Source organism: Mauremys mutica, chromosome 3 (assembly GCF_020497125.1).
Source record: "Mauremys mutica isolate MM-2020 ecotype Southern chromosome 3, ASM2049712v1, whole genome shotgun sequence".
Lineage (NCBI taxonomy): Eukaryota > Metazoa > Chordata > Testudines > Geoemydidae > Mauremys > Mauremys mutica.
Genome location: NC_059074.1, coordinates 148704413 through 148723607, shown reverse-complemented (window position 1 = coordinate 148723607; position 19195 = coordinate 148704413). Strand labels below are relative to the sequence as shown.

The following is a 19195-nucleotide window of genomic DNA, read 5'->3' as shown; positions in this document are numbered from 1 at the left end:
GGGCCTTCCTTGTTGGGCAGGACATAACAGCCTCTGTTGGATGCTTGTGTTTCACACTAGTTAATGTCTCTCTCCTGTCTGGTATTTACACAGTTAGAGGCTTACAGCTACAAATGCTCAAACATCACCTTGCAATATGGGATACTAATGTTATAAGTGAGATAATGTTTAAATCCTAAACACATTCTTCTTCTTCTTCTTCTAATACCTATTTTAACAATACTAAGACACAGGTGAGCCAGGCTGATTCTAGCAATGTATTTGTCAGTGTTCAGTGGAAACATGGGGACATTGGCATGAGCTGGCACCTGGTCTGTCAGGGTCACAATCCTGATTTACTTTCGCTGCAGCATCCACTGGTGTGTGAGTTTTTATACCTCACTTGTGTTCCCTCCTATTTGCTTCCTCTCTAAACTGAGCAGTCCCAGTCTTATCCAGGTTCTTGACCTATGGCGCGCAGTCTCCAGCCTCCAAGCATTTTCATCTGCCATCACTGGACCCTGTTCTATTTATTCTCTATTTCTTTCCTACATACAGCTCCACAGAATCCTAGTGCAGGCATCCAAAGTCAGTGGTTGGGCCTTGATCTCCTTGACCTGGGACCTGTCTTTTATCATAAAAGTTAAAGGTGGAGAAGCCTTGTCAGGTCCATTTAGTCCACTCTCTGGGAGCCAATGTAATGTCAGGTCTACGCTAGAAGCTTTTGCGGAATAGTATTGTCAGTTGGGGGAGGAAGATGACTTAAAAAAAAAATTCTGTACCAGCAAAAGTGTCCAGGCAGTTACATTAGCATAAAAGTGCTTTTGCTGGTATAGCTTGTTTCACACCAGGTCTACTCTACAAAGATTTGCTGCCTAACAGTATCAGTTAGGAGTGAGGGGGAAAAAAATCACTCTCCAACCAACACAGCTGTGCTGGCAAAATCCCCTGTGTAGATGCAGCTTATATCAGCAAAAGAGTCCTTTGGCCGATGTAGCTTTTATGTCATTCGGGGAAGTGGTTTGACTACACAAGCAAAGGAACTCCTTTGTCAATATAAGTTGTCTCTCCACTAGGGGGCTTTGCTGTTATATCTATTACTGCAAACCTGTTCTAGAGTAGACCTGGCCTCAGATTCTTCCCTACAGTGCATTTGCTCATGCTTGGTCCAGTCTGGTTTCAAATATCCTGGCGATGAGGCTTCTACCGGGAGATGATTCCACAATCTAGCACAGGGGTAGGCAGCGTATGGCACATGTGCCAAAGGCAGCACGCAAGCTGATATTCAGTGGCACTCACACTGCACAGGTCCTGGCCACCGGTCCGGGGGGGCTCTGCATTTTAATTTAATTTTAAATGAAGCTTCTTAAACATTTTAAAAACCTTGTTTACTTTACATACAACAATAGTTTAGTTATATATTATAGACTTGTAGAAAGAGACCTTCTAAAAGTGTTAAAAAGTATTACCGGCACACGAAACCTTAAATGAGAGTGAACAAAAGAAGACTCGTCACAGCACTTCTGAAAGGCTGCCGACCCCTGATCTAGCAGATATCACTTTCAGAAAACTTTTCTGGTATATTTAGCCTGAATGCTCCTTTTACCCTTCTATAGCTCTGCCCCCATGGAGCACCCTACTGATTCTCCTTTCTCCTTGGTCTTAGTACCCTTATTCCACTGTTGTAGACAATCACATCCTCTACCCAAGCTAGATGTATCTAAGGTGCCACAAGGACTCCTTGGGTTTTTTAAGCTGATTAAGTTTTCCTCCCTGGTTAGTTCCCTGCCCACCTATCCCTGTGGTGACATGGATTCCTTCTGCACTGACGCAGCATTACAGACTCGCGCATTCCCCCCGAGTGAAAAAGCCAAACCAGCAGGTTTGGGGCGTGGTGAAGCTCAGTAACTGATCAGCCCCTTTTCTGCCCACAGATAACACCTGCCACTTTGAGGACGAGAAGATCTGTGGCTTCACGCAAGACAAGATGGACAACTTTGACTGGACCCGTCAGAATGCCTTGACTCAGAACCCCAAGCGCACTGTCAACACAGGGCCATCCACAGATATCAGTGGCACAGAAGAAGGTATGCAGGCTTCCAGTTTTCCTGTTGCTCAGCTCTGTGCGTGTTGAGAGCATGAAGAGCCATTGTACTGTGTCTTGCCAAAGCCCTGTCAGGGGCTCCTCAGCCCGCTACCCCCCCACCCCGAAGATCCCGAGGATGGAGTGCTGATCTGCTTTCCAGGCACACACGTCTGCTCTGCATGGGGCGCAGGGAGCAGGCGGTTAATTTGCATGCTACTGATTGGCATTAAATACACAATTAAAACGCCCACAACTTTGTTTAAAGAAATAGTGAGAGCTCGTTACCAGCTAATTGCCTGCTGCCAAATGCCCTTGTCCCATCTGATGCTTGTTTTGAAGTCACAGAGGGAGAAGCAAGTAGGAAACTGAGGAATGTCCAAGTTGGTTCCAACCAGATGTTATCTTAAGGAGGGATCTCAGTGAGGCCACCAGCCCACCAAATCTCCCCTCTGATATTGTTATTTAAAGATCTTGCCATCCAGGGCAAATTTGTTGGAGCTTCTCACTCAGCTGGGCACAGTGAAATTAGAGTGATCAGTTCCACTTTCCTCTCTCGTCCATTTCACTCCCCGGTTCTCCTCCTGCACAAAGCAACCAGATTTGGGTTTCCCAGTGCTGTAGGGGAAGGACTTAATCCCCCCCATCCATCGCCCATATCCCAAAATTTGAAAAGCATGACCTCTGCCATGCCAGCTCAAACTGCCTGCTGCCACTCCTCAGTATACTCCAGTAGCAGGTGAAAAAACCTGAGCAGGATCAGCAGGGCACATGGTTGGGTGTTTTCAAAGCAAGAACATGGTTGGGTGTTTTCAAAGCAAAGGCTGCTCAGCCAGGGGTAAGAAGAGCAAGCCTGACTCCTTCTCCCAGCATTTCTCTCCATGTCAGAGCCTGCCCTAGATGTTGGGTCTAAGCTGTCAGCATCTCCTTTGAGCTGCAGGGAGGGAGACCTGGTGCATTGCCTTTCCCCCTCCTTTCCCTCTTGGTCTGTAGGTTATTACATGTTCATTGAGGCCTCCCGGCCCCGGGTGCAAGGAGACAAGGCCCGGCTCATCAGCCCCCTGTACAACATCACCGGCAAGTACTTCTGCGTCTCCTTCTTCTACCACATGTACGGGAAGCACATTGGTGAGTCACCCGAGAAGGGGCAACACTGGCCTGGGGTGGGAATCCCCCATGGGGGACGGTCTTCCAGCCATGTCTGCTCTGTGATCCTCTGTTATCCTCAAATAGTCCTTTTCCACTGCCCCAGTGCAGAGCTGAATGAGGCTGTGAGCCCTGCATTTAAAGCCTTCTCTGACAAGGGCACCAGTTCCCTGCAGTGCCTGCCCTGCACCTGGCAGTAGCCCTTCAGCCTCTGAGCCTCTGCCTCCCTACCACACCAGCACCATGCCGCGATCCCCCATGAAACAGGGCTGTGCTCCCTTGATCATCCCCTTCCTGTAGAACACCTGCTCCCCATCACCATCCCCTGCAGCGGCCCCTCACCCCTGCTCTTCTATCCCCTGCGCTGTAGCATAACATCACGCCCTTGCATCTGATCTCTCGTTCTCTGGCCACACCACAGCCATCCCACAATCCCCCTCATTCCCTCCTCGGCCAGCTGTGAGTGTTCCCGTCTCTCCCCTTGAGACAGCAGGGTGTGATATCACAGGAGAGACTGGGGGCCTGGAGGGGTGCAGAGGGAATTGTATCGGGGGTATTGTCCCTTTGTGGGACATAAGGGAAAAATGGGACTCCGTGGTTGCTAAAGTGGTTTTGGGGTGGAAGCCAGGATGACAGATCTGCGGGGAGGGGGGTTGTATCCTGAGGCAAAGCTGTTCTGAGGGGGCATCTCCTCCCACCCAACTCAGCAGTCAGAGGAGCAGGAGCCCATGTGCCTAGCAAGCACCATGGAAGAACCTGGCACACTAATGAGTTTCCATATACAGTCATGGAGTAATTGCTAATTTGTCACCTCTTGATTATAATTTCATTAATTTGAATAATAGATGCACTCTTCCCACAGTGCACTGGGTTATTAATCTCCTGCTGGACTGGAGCCTGACTGAAAAATCACGGCCCAGACAGGAGTGTGGCCGCCTTCTGGTAAATGGGGTTAATTAACAGCTCTGCCTCAATGCCATTGAGGTCAATGGCATGGAATGTACTCCAGGGACCAGTCCCTTACACCATGACTCCTGTGTGTAGCAAGGCAGAAGAGGCTGGGGTCCAGGATCTGGGCACTTCCTGCCTGGCTTGGACTATTCTGGTTATGTGGCTGTGAACTGCTTCCCAGCAATGAGGAGGTGAAGGTTGTCCTAGCGGTCACTGAGGCCTTGGCTACACTTACAAATTTGCAGCGCTGCAGCAGGGTGTGAAAACACACCCTCTGCAGCGCTGCAAATTGCGGCGCTACAAAGCGCCAGTGTAGTCAAAGCCCCAGCGCTGGGAGCCGCGCTCCCAGCGCTGTCCGTTATTCCCCACAGGGAGGTAGAGTACGGACAGCGCTGGGAGAGCTTTCTCCCAGCGCTGGCGCTTTGACTACACTTAGCGCTTCAAAGCGCTGCCGCGGCAGCGCTTTGAAGTGTAAGTGTAGCCAAGCCCTTAGGTGTCCACCCCTAGACCTTCAATGAGGACTCAGGGACCGTCTAAATCAGTGGTTCTCAACCAGCGGTACATGTACCCCTGCGGGGTATGCAGAGATCTTCCAGGGGGTTCATCAACTCATCTAGATATTTGTCTAGTTTTATAACAGGCTATACAAAAAGCACTAGTGAAGTCAGTGCAAACTAAAATTTCATACCGACAATGACTTGTTAATGTTGCTCTATATACTATACACTGGAATGTAAGTACAATATTTATATTCCAGTCAATTTATTTTATAACTATATGGTAACAATGAGAAAGTAAGCCATTTTTCAGTACTAGTGTGCTGGGACACTTCTGTATTTTTATGTCTGATTTTGTAAGCAAGTAGTTTTTAAGTGAGGTGAAACTTGGGGAACGCAAGACAAATCAGCCTCCTGAAAGGGGTCCAGTAGTCTGGCAAGGTTGAGAGCCACTGGTCTAAATAATATTTAGTCCTGCCAGGAGTGCAGGGGACTGGACTAGATGACCTCTCAAGGTCCCTTCCAGTCCTACGAGTCTATGATTTTGCCCCGCACTCTCAATGTTGTGACAATTCAGCAGGATCTCAATATGCTCATACTTGCTGTATGAGTGGGCCGGGCTGTGTTGGTGCTCTCAGGGGTAGGTTGCGCAGAATTTAGATCCATGTCAGTCCCACTTCACACTGGGATTTTCTGTGCCTGCTGGACTCATCCAATCGCTCAGCAGAGCTTGGGTCACAATGAGGTACTCGCATGGCTTTGTGCATGGACTCTCCTGACCTCCTCTGATCTGGTCAGCCACAATTGCCTGTGGAATGAATCAGAAGCTTTTGCTGTGGACTGACCAGTGTATGTTTTTACCCAGCCCTTCTCCAGACATCTTAGAAGGCTTTCCCCCTTCATCAGTCCAGCGCAGAGTGAGACAGACCAGTGGCGGAAGGAGGAGTGGCAGGGGAAAAGAGAGCTCCTCCAGCCTTGCTTAGTTTGGGCATAGGGCATTGTACCTCATACAGGGCACTACAAGAAACCCCTTCTGCAGGACAGACAAAGACCCTCTTCCCATCGGAACCTTTCAGCACCCGCATGTAACATGGTGGTCTGGGTTTGGTTTGGAGGGAGGATGAAAATGGATGCAGATGGGAACGGATGCACTGGAGTTCTTTTGCTCATTGGCATTTTAACCCTTTCTGCGTTGACTCCAGCTATTAAGAAGCCAGAAAGTCTCAGTGACTCCAGAGACTTGGGACAACCGCTGGGTTCCATTTCCATGCCCCAGCCTCAGGAATCTTTCAGCTTCTGTTCATTTCTCCATTCAGACTTAATATGATCCTCCCTGTCTGGTCCCCGCTCCCCTCTTGCCACCCAAATGGGCTGTTAAACAATCCAGCCATCTCGCACAAAGTTAATGTTAATGGCATCTGATGATTTCTCAGGTTTGGTGCTGCTTGAGCTGAGGGTGAATGAATTCTTTAAAATGCAGACTGACCGGATAGAGTCACAGGGGAGAGGGAATGCTTCTCCCTCTGCCTGTTGGAGCTGTGGCCCATGTGTTGTGGCCCAACAATGCATCCTTCCATAAATCTGAGTTCGCATACTTACCTTCTCTCTGTTTTAGAGCAGTGCCCATCACTGTGGTCTCGAATCAGTCTGGCCTCAGTATAATTTGCTGGGACACCAGGGCAAAATCAGTATGTTCCCAGTAAATCAGAGCAACCAGTAACCCTAACACTGCCTGTCTCACCAAATCTTGTTCTGTAAGGTGACCTACTGCTAAAGCCTACACTTTGGGGTCAATTTCCCTACTGCTCGCATGAAGCTGACTAGTCTTCCAGTGCTGGCATGTCACCAGCTCCTCTTCTCATCCCTCTGGACTCTGACCCAGCATTGGGGATCTCCACTAGCATCCACCACATTTCTTGGACCTGGTCCTTCCCTAGATGCTCCTGCCTTCAGCAGCTCTCCAGCCTGAGGGCTCTCTGGGCAGTAGTTAATCTCCCCCATTAAGGACACACTGTGTTCCCTCCAGAAGGCTCTATGGTTAGATCTTGATTTCCAGTTGGTATTTCTTGCTCTAAGAACAGTTTTGCTTGCATGATCAGGGGATCAAGTGGGACCAGGCCCCGCAGCTTTAGTACTGCTGAAGGGTGACAAACGGCTGTCCCTTGAGGCTGAAGTCATCCAGCCACAGAGCAGGTCCATCCCACTCAGGGCTCCAGCTCTCCGGTTCATTCAGTCATTGGCCTCTTCACTAGGACCTGTTGTGCCAAATGAGGAACTGGACTGAGACCTCCCACCCAGCCATGCGTCACACCTGACAGTCTGATGGCGATGACTTAGTCACTGCACATCTGAGCCACTTTCCTTTCACTCTCCCTAAGCTGTCCATTCCCCACGTGCACCGCGCACACTAGTGTTTATATCTTGGCCAGCACAGCTGGACCAGACCGAGTGCTAGCACAGACCCATCGCACCAGTGCCAGCCTGTGTCCCGTTTGCATGACCCGAAGAACATCAGCAGGCCCCGGGGCCAGCATGCAGATGAGTCCCAGCCTCTCCCGGCAGCTGGCCCTCCACCACGGCGCCATGCAGCCCTCTGCCACCATGGAAAGAAGCGGTGTAAAAGTCAACATTTATTTCTTTTTAATAACTAGTTTATTACCTTTTATTCTCCCCCCACCACAACCACCATCACCACCACGACTTGGAAGCTGCTTTACTCTCACGATTTGACTATAAAATATCCATAGCCATCCAGGCAAATCTTCCCTGGGAGAGTTCCCAGCCCCTGCTCGTTTATAATAGATATGACGAAAGAGAGAAACCGAATACAAATGGAGCGTGTGTAGCCAGGGTATAAAATATTCAGTGACTAACAGAGCAGGGCAATGTTGAACGTCTCTCAGCTGAGCTGAGAACGTGATGGAGGGGAGCTCTCTGGAGGCCCTTCCCATTCCCCTTGAGTTATTTGGCTGTTGCTTCTTCCACACACACACCCTCAGAATTAGGGTTCCCAGTATCCCGTGACCTTGAGATGCCCCGAGGAACCTAGAGGTGGGGAATCCCCTTTCTACAATGCAGGGCGGCAGAGCATCTTGTTTGCAGTAGAAGGAAATCTAGAAAACAATTGTCCTTAGCCCTTCTTTGGTGTGTCTCCATTCAAGGATCCCTTTACATTTCACTTCACCCACATGAATGAATGAATTCACGCACCCCATGAGGGGGTTCAATACCACTAACCCTAGCTAACAACAGAGGAAGCTGAGACCCAGAGAAGAGTCTTGTCTGAAGTATCACAATAAGTCAGTGCCACAGCTGGGACTAGAACCCAGGAGTCCTGACCGCGAGTTTAACCATTAAGCTCCCTCCCTGCAGGATACTAGCATAAGAGATTAATTGCTGGAGCTGCAGCAGTGTCTCTTACCATGACTATTCATATCAAGATTCACAGCTATTTATCTATGGTGCTTCTTGCTGTAGTAGCAGTTGCAATGCTGTGCAAATGATCTGCTGTTCCAGGGCAGCACCAGATCTTCTCCCCTGCCAGACACACCCATGCACACAGAGCTTGCAGTGGAGATTGGGATGCCTCCTTCATTTACTTGTGTTGTCAATTGCAGTCCCAGATGGTGAATGGCTTGGGGGTCTATCAGAGCAGGGGATTTGGCTCCTCTCAGACATAGCGCCTTAATATGTGTGGCCACCATGCTAGATGGCTTCATTAGCACAATCAAGCGCCCAGACTCCTGCCCAGAATGCTTCCTCTCTCCTAAAGCAGTAACTGTGCACAAATTGGAGGTACTTGGGGGCTGAATAGCCAGTCATGTGACTACTTTCATCCAATCAGTGAAAGGGATTTTTTTCCCCTGCCTTCGGATTCATGATGTCACTGCTAGCCTGGGTCAAAATGTTCAGGTTTTTTGGTACATTTACTACCAGTACTAGTCGCTGCCATGTGAGGTCTGCATCCGGGCTAGTGGGGGGGATGTGGCCTCAGAGAGGGAGCATGGGAACTACCCCTCCTCCTATCCCGAAGTTCAGGGAACAGGTTTATTATCGTGGGTCTGTCCAACAGCTCTCAAACTCAGCTGACGAGTATTACAGGCACTGTTATTCCAATCCACCTCTGACTGTGATCCTGTCTGGTCACCAAGTTAAATGGGGTCTGGTCAGGCCATTAGCTGGATGGGATGCCTCCCAGGGAAACGTGAAGTGATGCTGGTGATTCAGATGGAGATGTTCTTTTTGAGTCAGTACTGAAATCAGTATGGGGACGAGGGGCAGAGAGGTACCTAGGTAGACAGAGGTGCCAGCTTTCAGATGAAACAGAGGCCCTGATATTTGCAGGCATTAATGATCCCAGGGCACTTGTCACAAGATTCGGGATGTTAGCCTCCAGGCTCCTGACCAGCCTGCAGGGTGGGTAAATTCATCCCGTAGACCTGTGTGTTCATCACTTCCTGTGTTGTGTAGTGTTACTGAGCACTGTTAAGAACAGCTGCTACTTTCCACCCTGCAGGTGGCTGTTTTTTAGTAGTGGGTGAAGAGAGGTCCCACTCTATAACACATCTTTATAAAACATGTTGAATTGCCTCCAGAGGGCACAGCACTGTATCATGTAGGATTATGTCATTGAGATGAAGTAGAGGAGGCATATTTCTCCAAATGGGCATGATTCACATCCCTCGAGGCTCTTGGGAAATAAGTTGCAATAGGAGCTGAGTGAACAATTTGCAATGAATAATTTATTCAGTACATTTAACCCTTTTTTTGTTCACGAATCATCCCTAAATAGGCTCTGGCTTTTCCTGATTTTTGTTGTTGTTCAAAATGTATTTGACTATTTTATGCAAACAAATATCAGTTCATGGGTTGTTTGCTGTGGGCGAGGAGCATTCAGTCCTCTGCTATACTTCAGTGTACTCTGATAGCAGCTGTTTACTTGTTTATTTTATTTTTTGGAAGTTGCTCAACTGCCATGATGAGGAGCAGGGTTATAAATACCTGGCAAGATAACCATATATTTGTACTATGTTGTTCAGACTCTCTTGATTGAATACATAGGGGCTGACCCAAATTTCACTGAAGTCAATCTGAGTTTTTCCGTGGATTTCAATGAGTTTTGAATTAGGACCATAGATTATTAAGACCAGGAGGGACCAATAGATCATCTTGTCTGACCTCCTTTATGTCACAGACTGAGAAATCTGGTTACTCCAACTTGAGCCCAATAACTAGTATGTGTCTATCGTCTGATTGGATGAGCTTGATTCTTATTGTTATTTATTTGCATACAGCACCTAAAGTGTGCCTGACACTTTACAGATGTAAAACAAAACTGTCGCCTGCCCCGAGAGCTTAGAGTTTAAAAACTAAAGAACACGTCATGGACAAAGAAAAGATTCACTTGATGTTTAATTCTGTGACTAAAACCCCTTCTCCCCTCCCTCTTTTTATCATAAATCCATCTGCCCTGACCTGCGTGCTCCCCTGTGCTCCCCCACACTGAAAGTGTGTCCCACAGCATCAAGTTTCCAGTGCAAATACAAATACACATTCAGCATTTGTATTCTTCAAACATGCTCTCATGTTTGCTTACAATTCACTGTCTGGCAGCATTCCATCCTGACGGGGAATTCGCTTACAGGAACGTCAGTGGGAAATGAATCTTCAACGGGTAGAAACAGGCAACACAGATTCACCTACAGACGCCAGTGAATATGTGCAGATAACCTTTGGCACTGTTCGCTCACTTCGAGTTGCCATGAAGGGTGTCCTCGTGGGAAGCAGCTTAACCCAGTCACCCCCAGTTGCTCAGAGGAGACCCCACTCTGTCTCCCCACCCCCCCTTCTGGTTTAGGATTACAGAAATTTTGAACCTGGTTGAGCAGCTGTTTAGAACTGCAGCCCAACCACCTCTCCAGGGCACAAGGTGTTTTGATCAATTATTCAAACCCTGAAATCAAAACTTATCAGGCACTTAAGAGAAATAACGAGAAAGTGGGAGGGAGATCTACCTACACAGCCGCATTCTCCTTATGCATTGCTAGGCCACCTTTCTGTTCTCTAAGTGGAGCTTTAATTGCTTCCCCACTGCCCAGCAACATAGGTATGTCAATGAAGATTGCATCTATCCTGTAGTTAGTTGATCCAGGTACCTTTCAGCAAAACAGCCATATGTGCTAGTGTTCATTCCTGCTGCATTTTAGGAGAACACCAGCTGGATGTCCCCAGCGTATCAAAGTACAATACTGCCTTTTGGCTGCTGAGGCTAAAATCCAGTTATCCTGCCTCTTCCAGAAGGCCTTAGGGAGGCACAATTGTGCATTGGGAATTAGCATTTTTTTTTACATGAAAAATCCTAAAATACATGAAACTGTTGATACAGGTGCAGCTACTGCCATCGCTTCCAGTCGTAGCTGCCCAGCTAGTAAAAGGCTTTGAGAGGTTGGAGAGGTACCCTAACATCTGCACCTTTTGAGGTTGCAGGAGCAGGGTGGGAATCCCATCAGAACAGCCAGTCTCCTGCAGAATTTCCGGTTGCAACCCAGAATGGGAAAGGTCTGTCTTGCCATAATCTGATCCTGGCAGAAAATCAGAAGTAGAACAAGTTGGAACATGTTAAAACATCCTCCTTGGACTGAACCATGAGGCTGCTACCCTCTCCGGCATGCAGTCCTTTGGCAAGGCTCACCTCTGATGGGCTGCTGAGGGTGGGGAGTGAGTGGGAGGACAGAAAGGATTTGGAGCAGCACCTTCAGTTCCACAGCAAAGATAGGTGCTCCCTTTTGCTTCTCTTTCACCTGCTCCTCCCCGCTATTTGCCTGCCAGGGCATTGCACTGAGCCATCCCAGCTGTCTGCCATGCACCAGCTGCTACAGACGTGAGGCCCAGCAACTGCCCTGCACTTGGCCTCTGGTCTTGGGGTTGAGAGACCACAGGGAGCCCAAGCAGTGTGTAAATTGTGCATCAACTGAGTGGCAGAAGATGAAGGGAGCTGCTACCCACAAAGCAAGGTGGAGTGTGCCAGGAGCTCCATGCGATTAGGTGACCCATAGCACAGGCCTAGAGGAACTGGCGGAAGGAGGATGCTGACAGACAGAGAACAGGCATGGGCAAATCCTCCCCAGTGAAACATCAGTGAGTTTCATCCTGGTCTGTGGTATGTTCCCAGTTCCATCTCTGCCTGCTCATCGGGGGCTTCAGGAAGCTTTTTACCCTCTGACTCTGTGACTGAAGACCCAGCTAAGGCAGTGCCTGAAAGTGAAGCAGCGAAGCCTCTCTCTCTCTCTCTCTCTCTCTCTCTCCAACTGCTCTGCTCTTTTGAACCCTCTGTATCTTAATGAAGCAGACTTCTGTTTCAGCTCGACTGAGAGCGAGCCCAGCACAGTGCTCTAGCCAAGGGAGCTGAGCGAGGGCCTGGCTATCTCCTATGGCAGAGATGAAAGGGGCGGCTATCAAAGCAGCAAGGGAGGGCTCTGTGTTGCACTGCACCACCGAGGAGAATTCTCCTGGAGGCAACTGAACATGTCATGGAACAAACAGCAGGTGAGCAAGCGACTGGCAATCCTGAGAAGGGTCAGCGTTCCCCCTTTGGCTCTATCCTAGCCTCTTCAGTCTGCAACGCATGACAACCTCTGAGCACAGGCTCCCTCGTGGCAAAGGGATAGTACTGCCCATTTCCCCTCATGGCAGAAACAGCCCCAACATCTCTCCTCTCGGCTAGTATCCAGTATTTCTGGGATCTTCCGGTGCAGAGATGCAACACACAGGAACAATCAAAGTGGGGGAGAAGATAAACCTTTCAGAACCCTCCAGAGGGCCTGGTTCTGGAACTAGGCTAAGCTTCCAGTGGGGGAGAGGGAAGGGCTCCTGTGATTTCTGAACCAGATTACCCATTGTGGAGAAGGTGGGACGTGTCTGTATTTGTTTTATGAAGCAATGTGTGACTCCGTTTACCCACTCACTTTGTGGTGTTACCCACTGGGTGTGGAGGAGTAAGAGATGGATGTTGGTCACGTAGGCAGTCTGTGTTGGTATGAATGAACTATCAAGGGCTGTCAGCAGATGAATGGAGTTGCCTTGGAGATATAATGGAAGACCAGTGATTGGCCATTAACTGTTAACAACTGACAGCCGGGGAAGGAGAACATGTGGAAGCTGTGTGATTTGAACTGGAAACAAGTCTCTCAGGTGTGAGCAGACTGGAATAGGAATCCTACGCTGCCCAGTGCAGGGGAAGATTAGATCCAGGACTGATGGGCAAAGCAAGGCAGTTTGACTGCAAGCCTAGAGTCTGCATCCCAGGCCAGGGCAAAGAGGGGGCTGCCTAACTGGAAAAGCAGAAGCTAGCAAGTTAGGTGAGATCCTAAAATACTGTACTCCAGCTGACTAATCAATAGCAGTGGCCAAGGCTAGCTGCCCTGTGTCCAAAGCGCCCCGGTTCCTGCCCGCTGCTGCCTATGCTACTGCCGTGACACTACCCTTTTCAGAGCACTAGGTAGATGAGAGAGCTAGCGTGAGTGTGTCTACATGAGCAGGGAGTCGCATCCCCAGCTCCTGGGGTAAAAGTAGCCTAAGGGTGAAGAGAAAACCAAAGTAGTGCCCACCAGTAGCTGGTGTTCTGGCCAGCTACCCTGTACAAGCTGTGAAAGCTGAGCTCCACATTGGTTCGATGGCAGTGCCATTGGAGAGACATTTTAGACCCAGGGAAAGGTGACCGGCTGGGTAATAAAATGCAGATCAGAACTGGAGTCTGGGATGCAAATCTCCACCCTGTGAATCTTCTCGGGGGCCATACAGAAATTCCTGCAGAACCCACCGGGACTGGGTATACTCCCTATCCGTGTGGGGATCTAGCAGATGGTGCTGGCAGCCAGCCCCACTCTCCCAGCATTCACCATATGTGCCCTGCAAAGGGTGTTTTGAAATGATTTCTCTTCCTCCGCCATGCCCGCCTTCACCACGGTGCTGTAATTGAGAACACAAGCCTGGTGCTGATCGCTTTCCATTGTTAAAGACATACAAAGGTGCAGCACAGTGTGCCCCTCTGGTGGCACTCGGAGTGAAATGAAGGCAGTGGTGTTTATTTCAGTGTGTACACTACATGTAGGCGCATCTGAACTAAACAGACTCACTGGGTCGCTTTGACTCTCACCCTGGCTCTATAGCATTGCAGACTAAAACATGGGCCCCTCTCTGTCCTTTTCGATGGTAAAATCCAATTTCTCCCTTCTGTACCATAATCAGTCTTCCCATGACGGTCTGCACCCCCGGTGTATATTTTATTTCACTATGGGTCCACGCCAGGGCTTTTTTCTTTAAAAAAAAACAAACAAAAATTTTAATTTGAACCATCTGCCTAATTTGTCTGTCACTGCGGTATCTAGGCACCCAATACCGTAATTAAGAGAAGTAGCTCCCATTGTGTGGGGAAGGGCCATTTTCTCTGCTCTCCCCCCACCCCCACCCCAGGTAGGTTGTATGGCTGTGGCTTAGATGGAGAAGGGACAGGAACAGTCATACTTGCTTTGTGTAGCCTGCCGGGGAGGGAGGGAGGGGGATGGAAAGGTTGCTCTGTGATGTGAGGGCCTCATCCTGCTGGATGAGCTTTGCCATAGACTTCAGTAGGAATCGCATCAAGCCCTAAACCAAGTGACGCCCTTTCCTCCCAACCTTTACAGTTGGAGTTCCAGGCTAGGGCTTTCTGCCCGAATACCAGCCTGGCCTCTTTCAGAAGCAATGTCCCTCTAGATCGTTGAGCGGGGATGCAGAAGGAGGGTGGTCCCTGAAGTAGCTAGGCCTTAGCCTCATCAGAGCTCTGAAGGTGACAGCTAGACCCTTGAAACTGACCTGGGCTGAAGACAAGCAAGACCAAAAGGCTATTTACTGTAGTGTATGGACAATAGTTCCTTATAATGGAAATGCCTTCCTTTCCCTGACTATGGCATTTCTAAAAGGGTAATGGATACTATGGATAAGGCTCTTAGTAGATAGGTGCTATACAATATCATATGTCCAATGTATAGCGGAAAGCCATGTTTAAGGAACAGGTCTATTAGCAATGTCCAAAATACCATGCCATCAAGGTTGTAGGGCGATCGTGAGTCCTGTTGAGTAGGGATGCTGTCTCCCAGTAGGCTCAGTACTAAAAGAACAGCAGCCCTTCAGTTGGGACCCAGTCCTGCGCTTGCCATCAGCTGATTGGAAGCATCTAGGGGGAGCTGGTGTGAAGTGGGGTCCATAAGGAAATAAGAAGTCAAAGCAGAGACACAACCTGCCTGTGTCAGGACAGAGCAGCCCACAGAGAAGGTAAGGAGAGGCTCAGCTCATCATGACATTGAGATCATAGGGCAAATCCGAGACCTTATTGCAAATGTAGGGGCAAAGACCTGAGTGAGCTGTGGGCCCTGATCTTCAATTCCTTATCATAGGGGAAGGAAGCACCTCCAACTCGCCAGGGGTAGAGGATAGTCCTATTGAGAGAGGTAGAGAGCAGGTACAGTCTCCACAGATGCCAGCTGAGATACAGAGCTGTAATCAAGGCTCTCCCAGCCCTTCCTCACACTGCCTGGGGGAATGCAGGTGTTAGAAGACTCATTCAGTTCAAGTTGCTCTTTATTTTCCGCATTGCTGGGCTGTAAATAATCAAGTGTCCAGCTGAGAGAGTGGCTGGCTCTGTCCTCCTCTCTTGCCTTCCTTATCCCTGACAGGGAGGGGAGCTCCAGGAGAGACTGACGGACTCATACGCCCACATGACTATTCTGAGGGCATCCAAGGATGGGACTGAGCTGGTGACAGGAAATGGGGAATCTGCTATCAAGGCAGATTTAGTTCCCACTTCACCCAGCTCTGTTTGAGTTTTGCAAATTGGCCGACTGACTCCCGTGTGCGAGGTAGCAGGGAGGCTGAGTGCAGGGGATCAGCTTAGGGATTTTCAGTTAGTCAGCCTGTCCTGTGGGGGACTTGCATACCCCAAATCCTCTCTCTCTCCCCCTTTGCCCTGATTATCCTCTGTTTACACATGAGAAGACTGAGGCAGGGAGAGGGGAAATGACTTAACCAAGGCCCCACAGTAAATCAGAAACAGACCTGGGAATAGAACCCAGGAGTCCTGACTTCCTGTTCTTTAACCACTAGACCATGTCCCCTCCCACTCTTTTGTTTTGGCTGTGTTTTCAGTGGGCCTCTCTCTTTAAACACAGCAGTAAATATTCTTAGTTTAAAATTACACAATTTAAAAATCCCTTGAGTCAAATCCTGTCGGTCTCACCCAGGAAGGACTCTTACTGACATCAGACAAGGTTCATGGGCATTTTGCATGATCGACTGCAGCATTTTGCCTGTTATTTTTAGCACAATTGATAAATGCCTCGTGTCGTTCAGCTCTCTATGCTGGAGTACACACAGCGCCTACCCCTAATTACAGCTTCCATAGAATGAGCCAGATTCCCCCACATGTAGCTCCATTACAAGTCCACTGATGTCAAATTGCAGCAGGGATGAAGTATGCCTGGGGGGGAGAAGAGACACTCCCATGGATCTGGGCACATCCAACTCTGTTTTCCCTTTGCACGTTTCTGCCCCAGGAAGATGTAGCCCACAGTGAGATTGTACAGATTTGAACCCTGCCAGGCTTTGTCCCTTCCTTCAGGCAGATACTCGACTGGGTATTTTTAATCCCTGGCAAAACCCACAAAATTGCCTCTACCAGGCACAAGTAACTGATTTTTCACAGGTTTGCCATGGAGGGAACATTGCCAATTTAAACACATCATGTTGCCATTTACACTGCATTAGATACTGATTTAGCAAGCCATGGCAATAGCAAGAAGGAAAATCTGGTCCTCTTACTCCAAGAACTCAGGCCCATAACCCCTGAGCAAAAGGAAAATCTTCCTTGCTCGCTAGCAGAATAGGTCCTATGACACACAGTTGAGCAGTTCTGATTGCACTCCACAGAGGGCAGTGGTGGGTGTACACACTAGCCAGTTCATTACAATATGTACCTGTCACATGAGGTTAACTCATTAATGCATACAAAGTGCTTGGAGAGCCATGTTTTTCCTCTGACTGACTCTGGACTCTGGTAGCACTCTCCCACATGTAGCCGGCATCCAGTTGCACCACTATTCTTTAGGCTACTGAGCCTGCCCTCTGTAAAACTGCTGAGTCTCACTATGCAGAAGGGTGTCTGTCTGCAATGAGCTCTTGAGTTTGGTGTGAGGGATCCAACAGACAGGACTAGGGCTTGAGAGAGCTTGGATGGCATCCCATCTATTAAAATAGGAGTGAAACGAAGCGTTGAGCAAGCAGGCTTGGGAGGCTGTTGAGAGCCTGTAATTGTGTTTATTACACATATGTTGCTATACAAAGCATCATTAGAGACAATGGAAGAGTAAATACCTCTTATCATGGCACAGAGACAAATTACATTCCTATAAATTACAGCTCAGTGCAGCTTGATGGTATTTCTCTCCCTCCATCACCAATATGATCGTTTTCTCCACTCTGTGTCTCACCTCTGAGTGGTAACTTTCCACCACAGCACCATAATTGAGAACACAAGCCTGCCGCTGATTGCTTTTCATTATCATTCATTTAAATGAGCGAGAGAAAGGCCTGTATTTGTTCCCGGGATTATGAACAGTAATAGGTTCCTTTTGAGGGCTTTAGTTCGCTCCAGGGATTTGCCTGCTCGGAGCTTTGGGCTTGCTTTATGATCAGCTGGGTTAAAATAAACAGCCGTGCCCGGGACGCAGTCAGAGGCCTGGTTACAGGAGGAAGGGCTTTGCATCTCTGGGCTGGGGCCGTCGTGTTAGGCTTACAGTTGGCTCTACAAAGCTGTAGTGTATCTGTCTCTACACTGTACATCTACTGTATGGTAGATCACCCCCTTATCTCCATCTCTGTTTAATCTAACCTAGGATCCAAACCCCTTTTGAATTTCTGGGGTGGTTTTTGGATTTGAATCCCCAGACCTGATTGGTTTGAAGTTGGACCCAAGTCTAACTTCTGGCTGCAGCTGAAATCACTTGTGAACAGCTGATCTCATGAGATTTCCACCTTTGGGGGCTGGAATATTACAGGAACATTTGTTCTGAGTTTCAGCACCATTGAATCTGAAACTGCACCCCCGCCTACAGCTAATCCGGGTCTGCGCTGTGATCCCAAACACCACCTGGCTTCACGCTCCACTCCATCAAGCTAGAGGGATACAGTATTATGCATACTACTCTGTGGGTATCGCTCCACTCGCTCCTTTTCCTCGCCAGACCTCAGTTACTTTGCTTCCTTCCAGCCACACTTTTTAGATCTCTCATCCCTTTGGTCAGTATCTTAGTCTCACTGTAGGGCTCTGTGTTACCTAAAACCGCTGTGGAAAATGCCACACTGCTGCTTAAGGTGCCGTTGTTCCCAGGGTTGAGCTTGTCCTCGGGTGCTGTGCCCGCCTCCGTTCCCTGGCTCACTGGCCCATCCGTGCCAGCTGTTCCTAACTTTTGTTGCAGTTCCGACAGAGTGAAGTTCCTATCCCATGGCAACGGAAATAAGACCTTTTCATCCTGCAAGCAGGTAACATTTAGCAGCATCCCCTTGGGTTACTGTATCTGGCATCGCAGCTGGTGCTCTTTTGTGTTCACGCCACTCTTCTGAAATGCCAGCTCTGGGCTTAAAGGAGCCAGCAGAAGGCACAGCTTACTCGCACGGTAATTGATTCCTCCTCACATATTACAGGCCTTTATTTTCCCCTCTGATTAGAAAAGATGAGATGATACAGATAACAAATAAAATACCAAGAGCGCCCCATTGGAGGGAGATACCAATGAGACTGGCAGTGCCCAGGGATTTCCTCTGTGCCGCTCTGTCACTGTGGCCGCCGACCTGCTGCAGCACTCTAGCAACAGACACCTGGCCTCCCCTTAGCTGTGTATCACGAGCAGGTGTTTTGAGGAAAGGTCAAACCACAGTCAGATGGGGAGGAGGAGGGGGAATGAAAAGAGGCAGCAAAACTACCAGTAAGGATGTGGATTTCTAAATGAGAAACTGTACATCACCGTCAGATAAAACCAGGCTGGAGGCTAGATCGCAGGTACAGCTGGTTGGAAATTTTTTCGGCAAAACGTTTTTTGCTGAAAAAATGCTGATTCATTGAGACCAACACAATTTGCGAACCCGGGTCAGAGTCAGCGAAGCACTCGACTCAGTGCAGTTTTGGTAACTAAAATCATTTTGAGGTTGTTGAACCAGAAGGTTTGGGGGCAGGTTTGAGTTGAAACAACTTTTTGTTTGGAACTATTAGTAAATCTACTCTTTAAAAAAAGGGAAAATGTCAAAATTGAAATAACCTTTCAAAATTATCTAAACGTTTTGATTGTCCCGAATCAATTTTTTTTACCAGATTTTATGTTTGTGAAAATTTTCGAGATTTCAACTTTGCATCCCAATTTGAGATGGGAAAATGTCAAAAATTCTCATTGGATAGGAAAAAAGTTTCCTGCCTGCCCTAACTGCAGGCAGCCATACTGCACTGGCCCCCAGGGAA

General features: G+C 48.6%; 1 protein-coding gene across 4 annotated transcripts in view; it reads left to right on the top strand.

The window, feature by feature from the left end:
- MDGA1 (MAM domain containing glycosylphosphatidylinositol anchor 1) overlaps positions 1-19195 on the top strand; it is a 191343-nt gene that overhangs the window by 157823 nt on the left and 14325 nt on the right. For all 4 annotated transcript variants that reach the window (XM_045009519.1, XR_006577983.1, XR_006577984.1 and 1 more), the window contains 2 exons: positions 1914-2066; positions 3056-3190. In XM_045009519.1, the coding sequence (XP_044865454.1) occupies positions 1914-2066; positions 3056-3190 (288 nt within the window). The remainder of the gene's footprint in view (positions 1-1913; positions 2067-3055; positions 3191-19195) is intronic.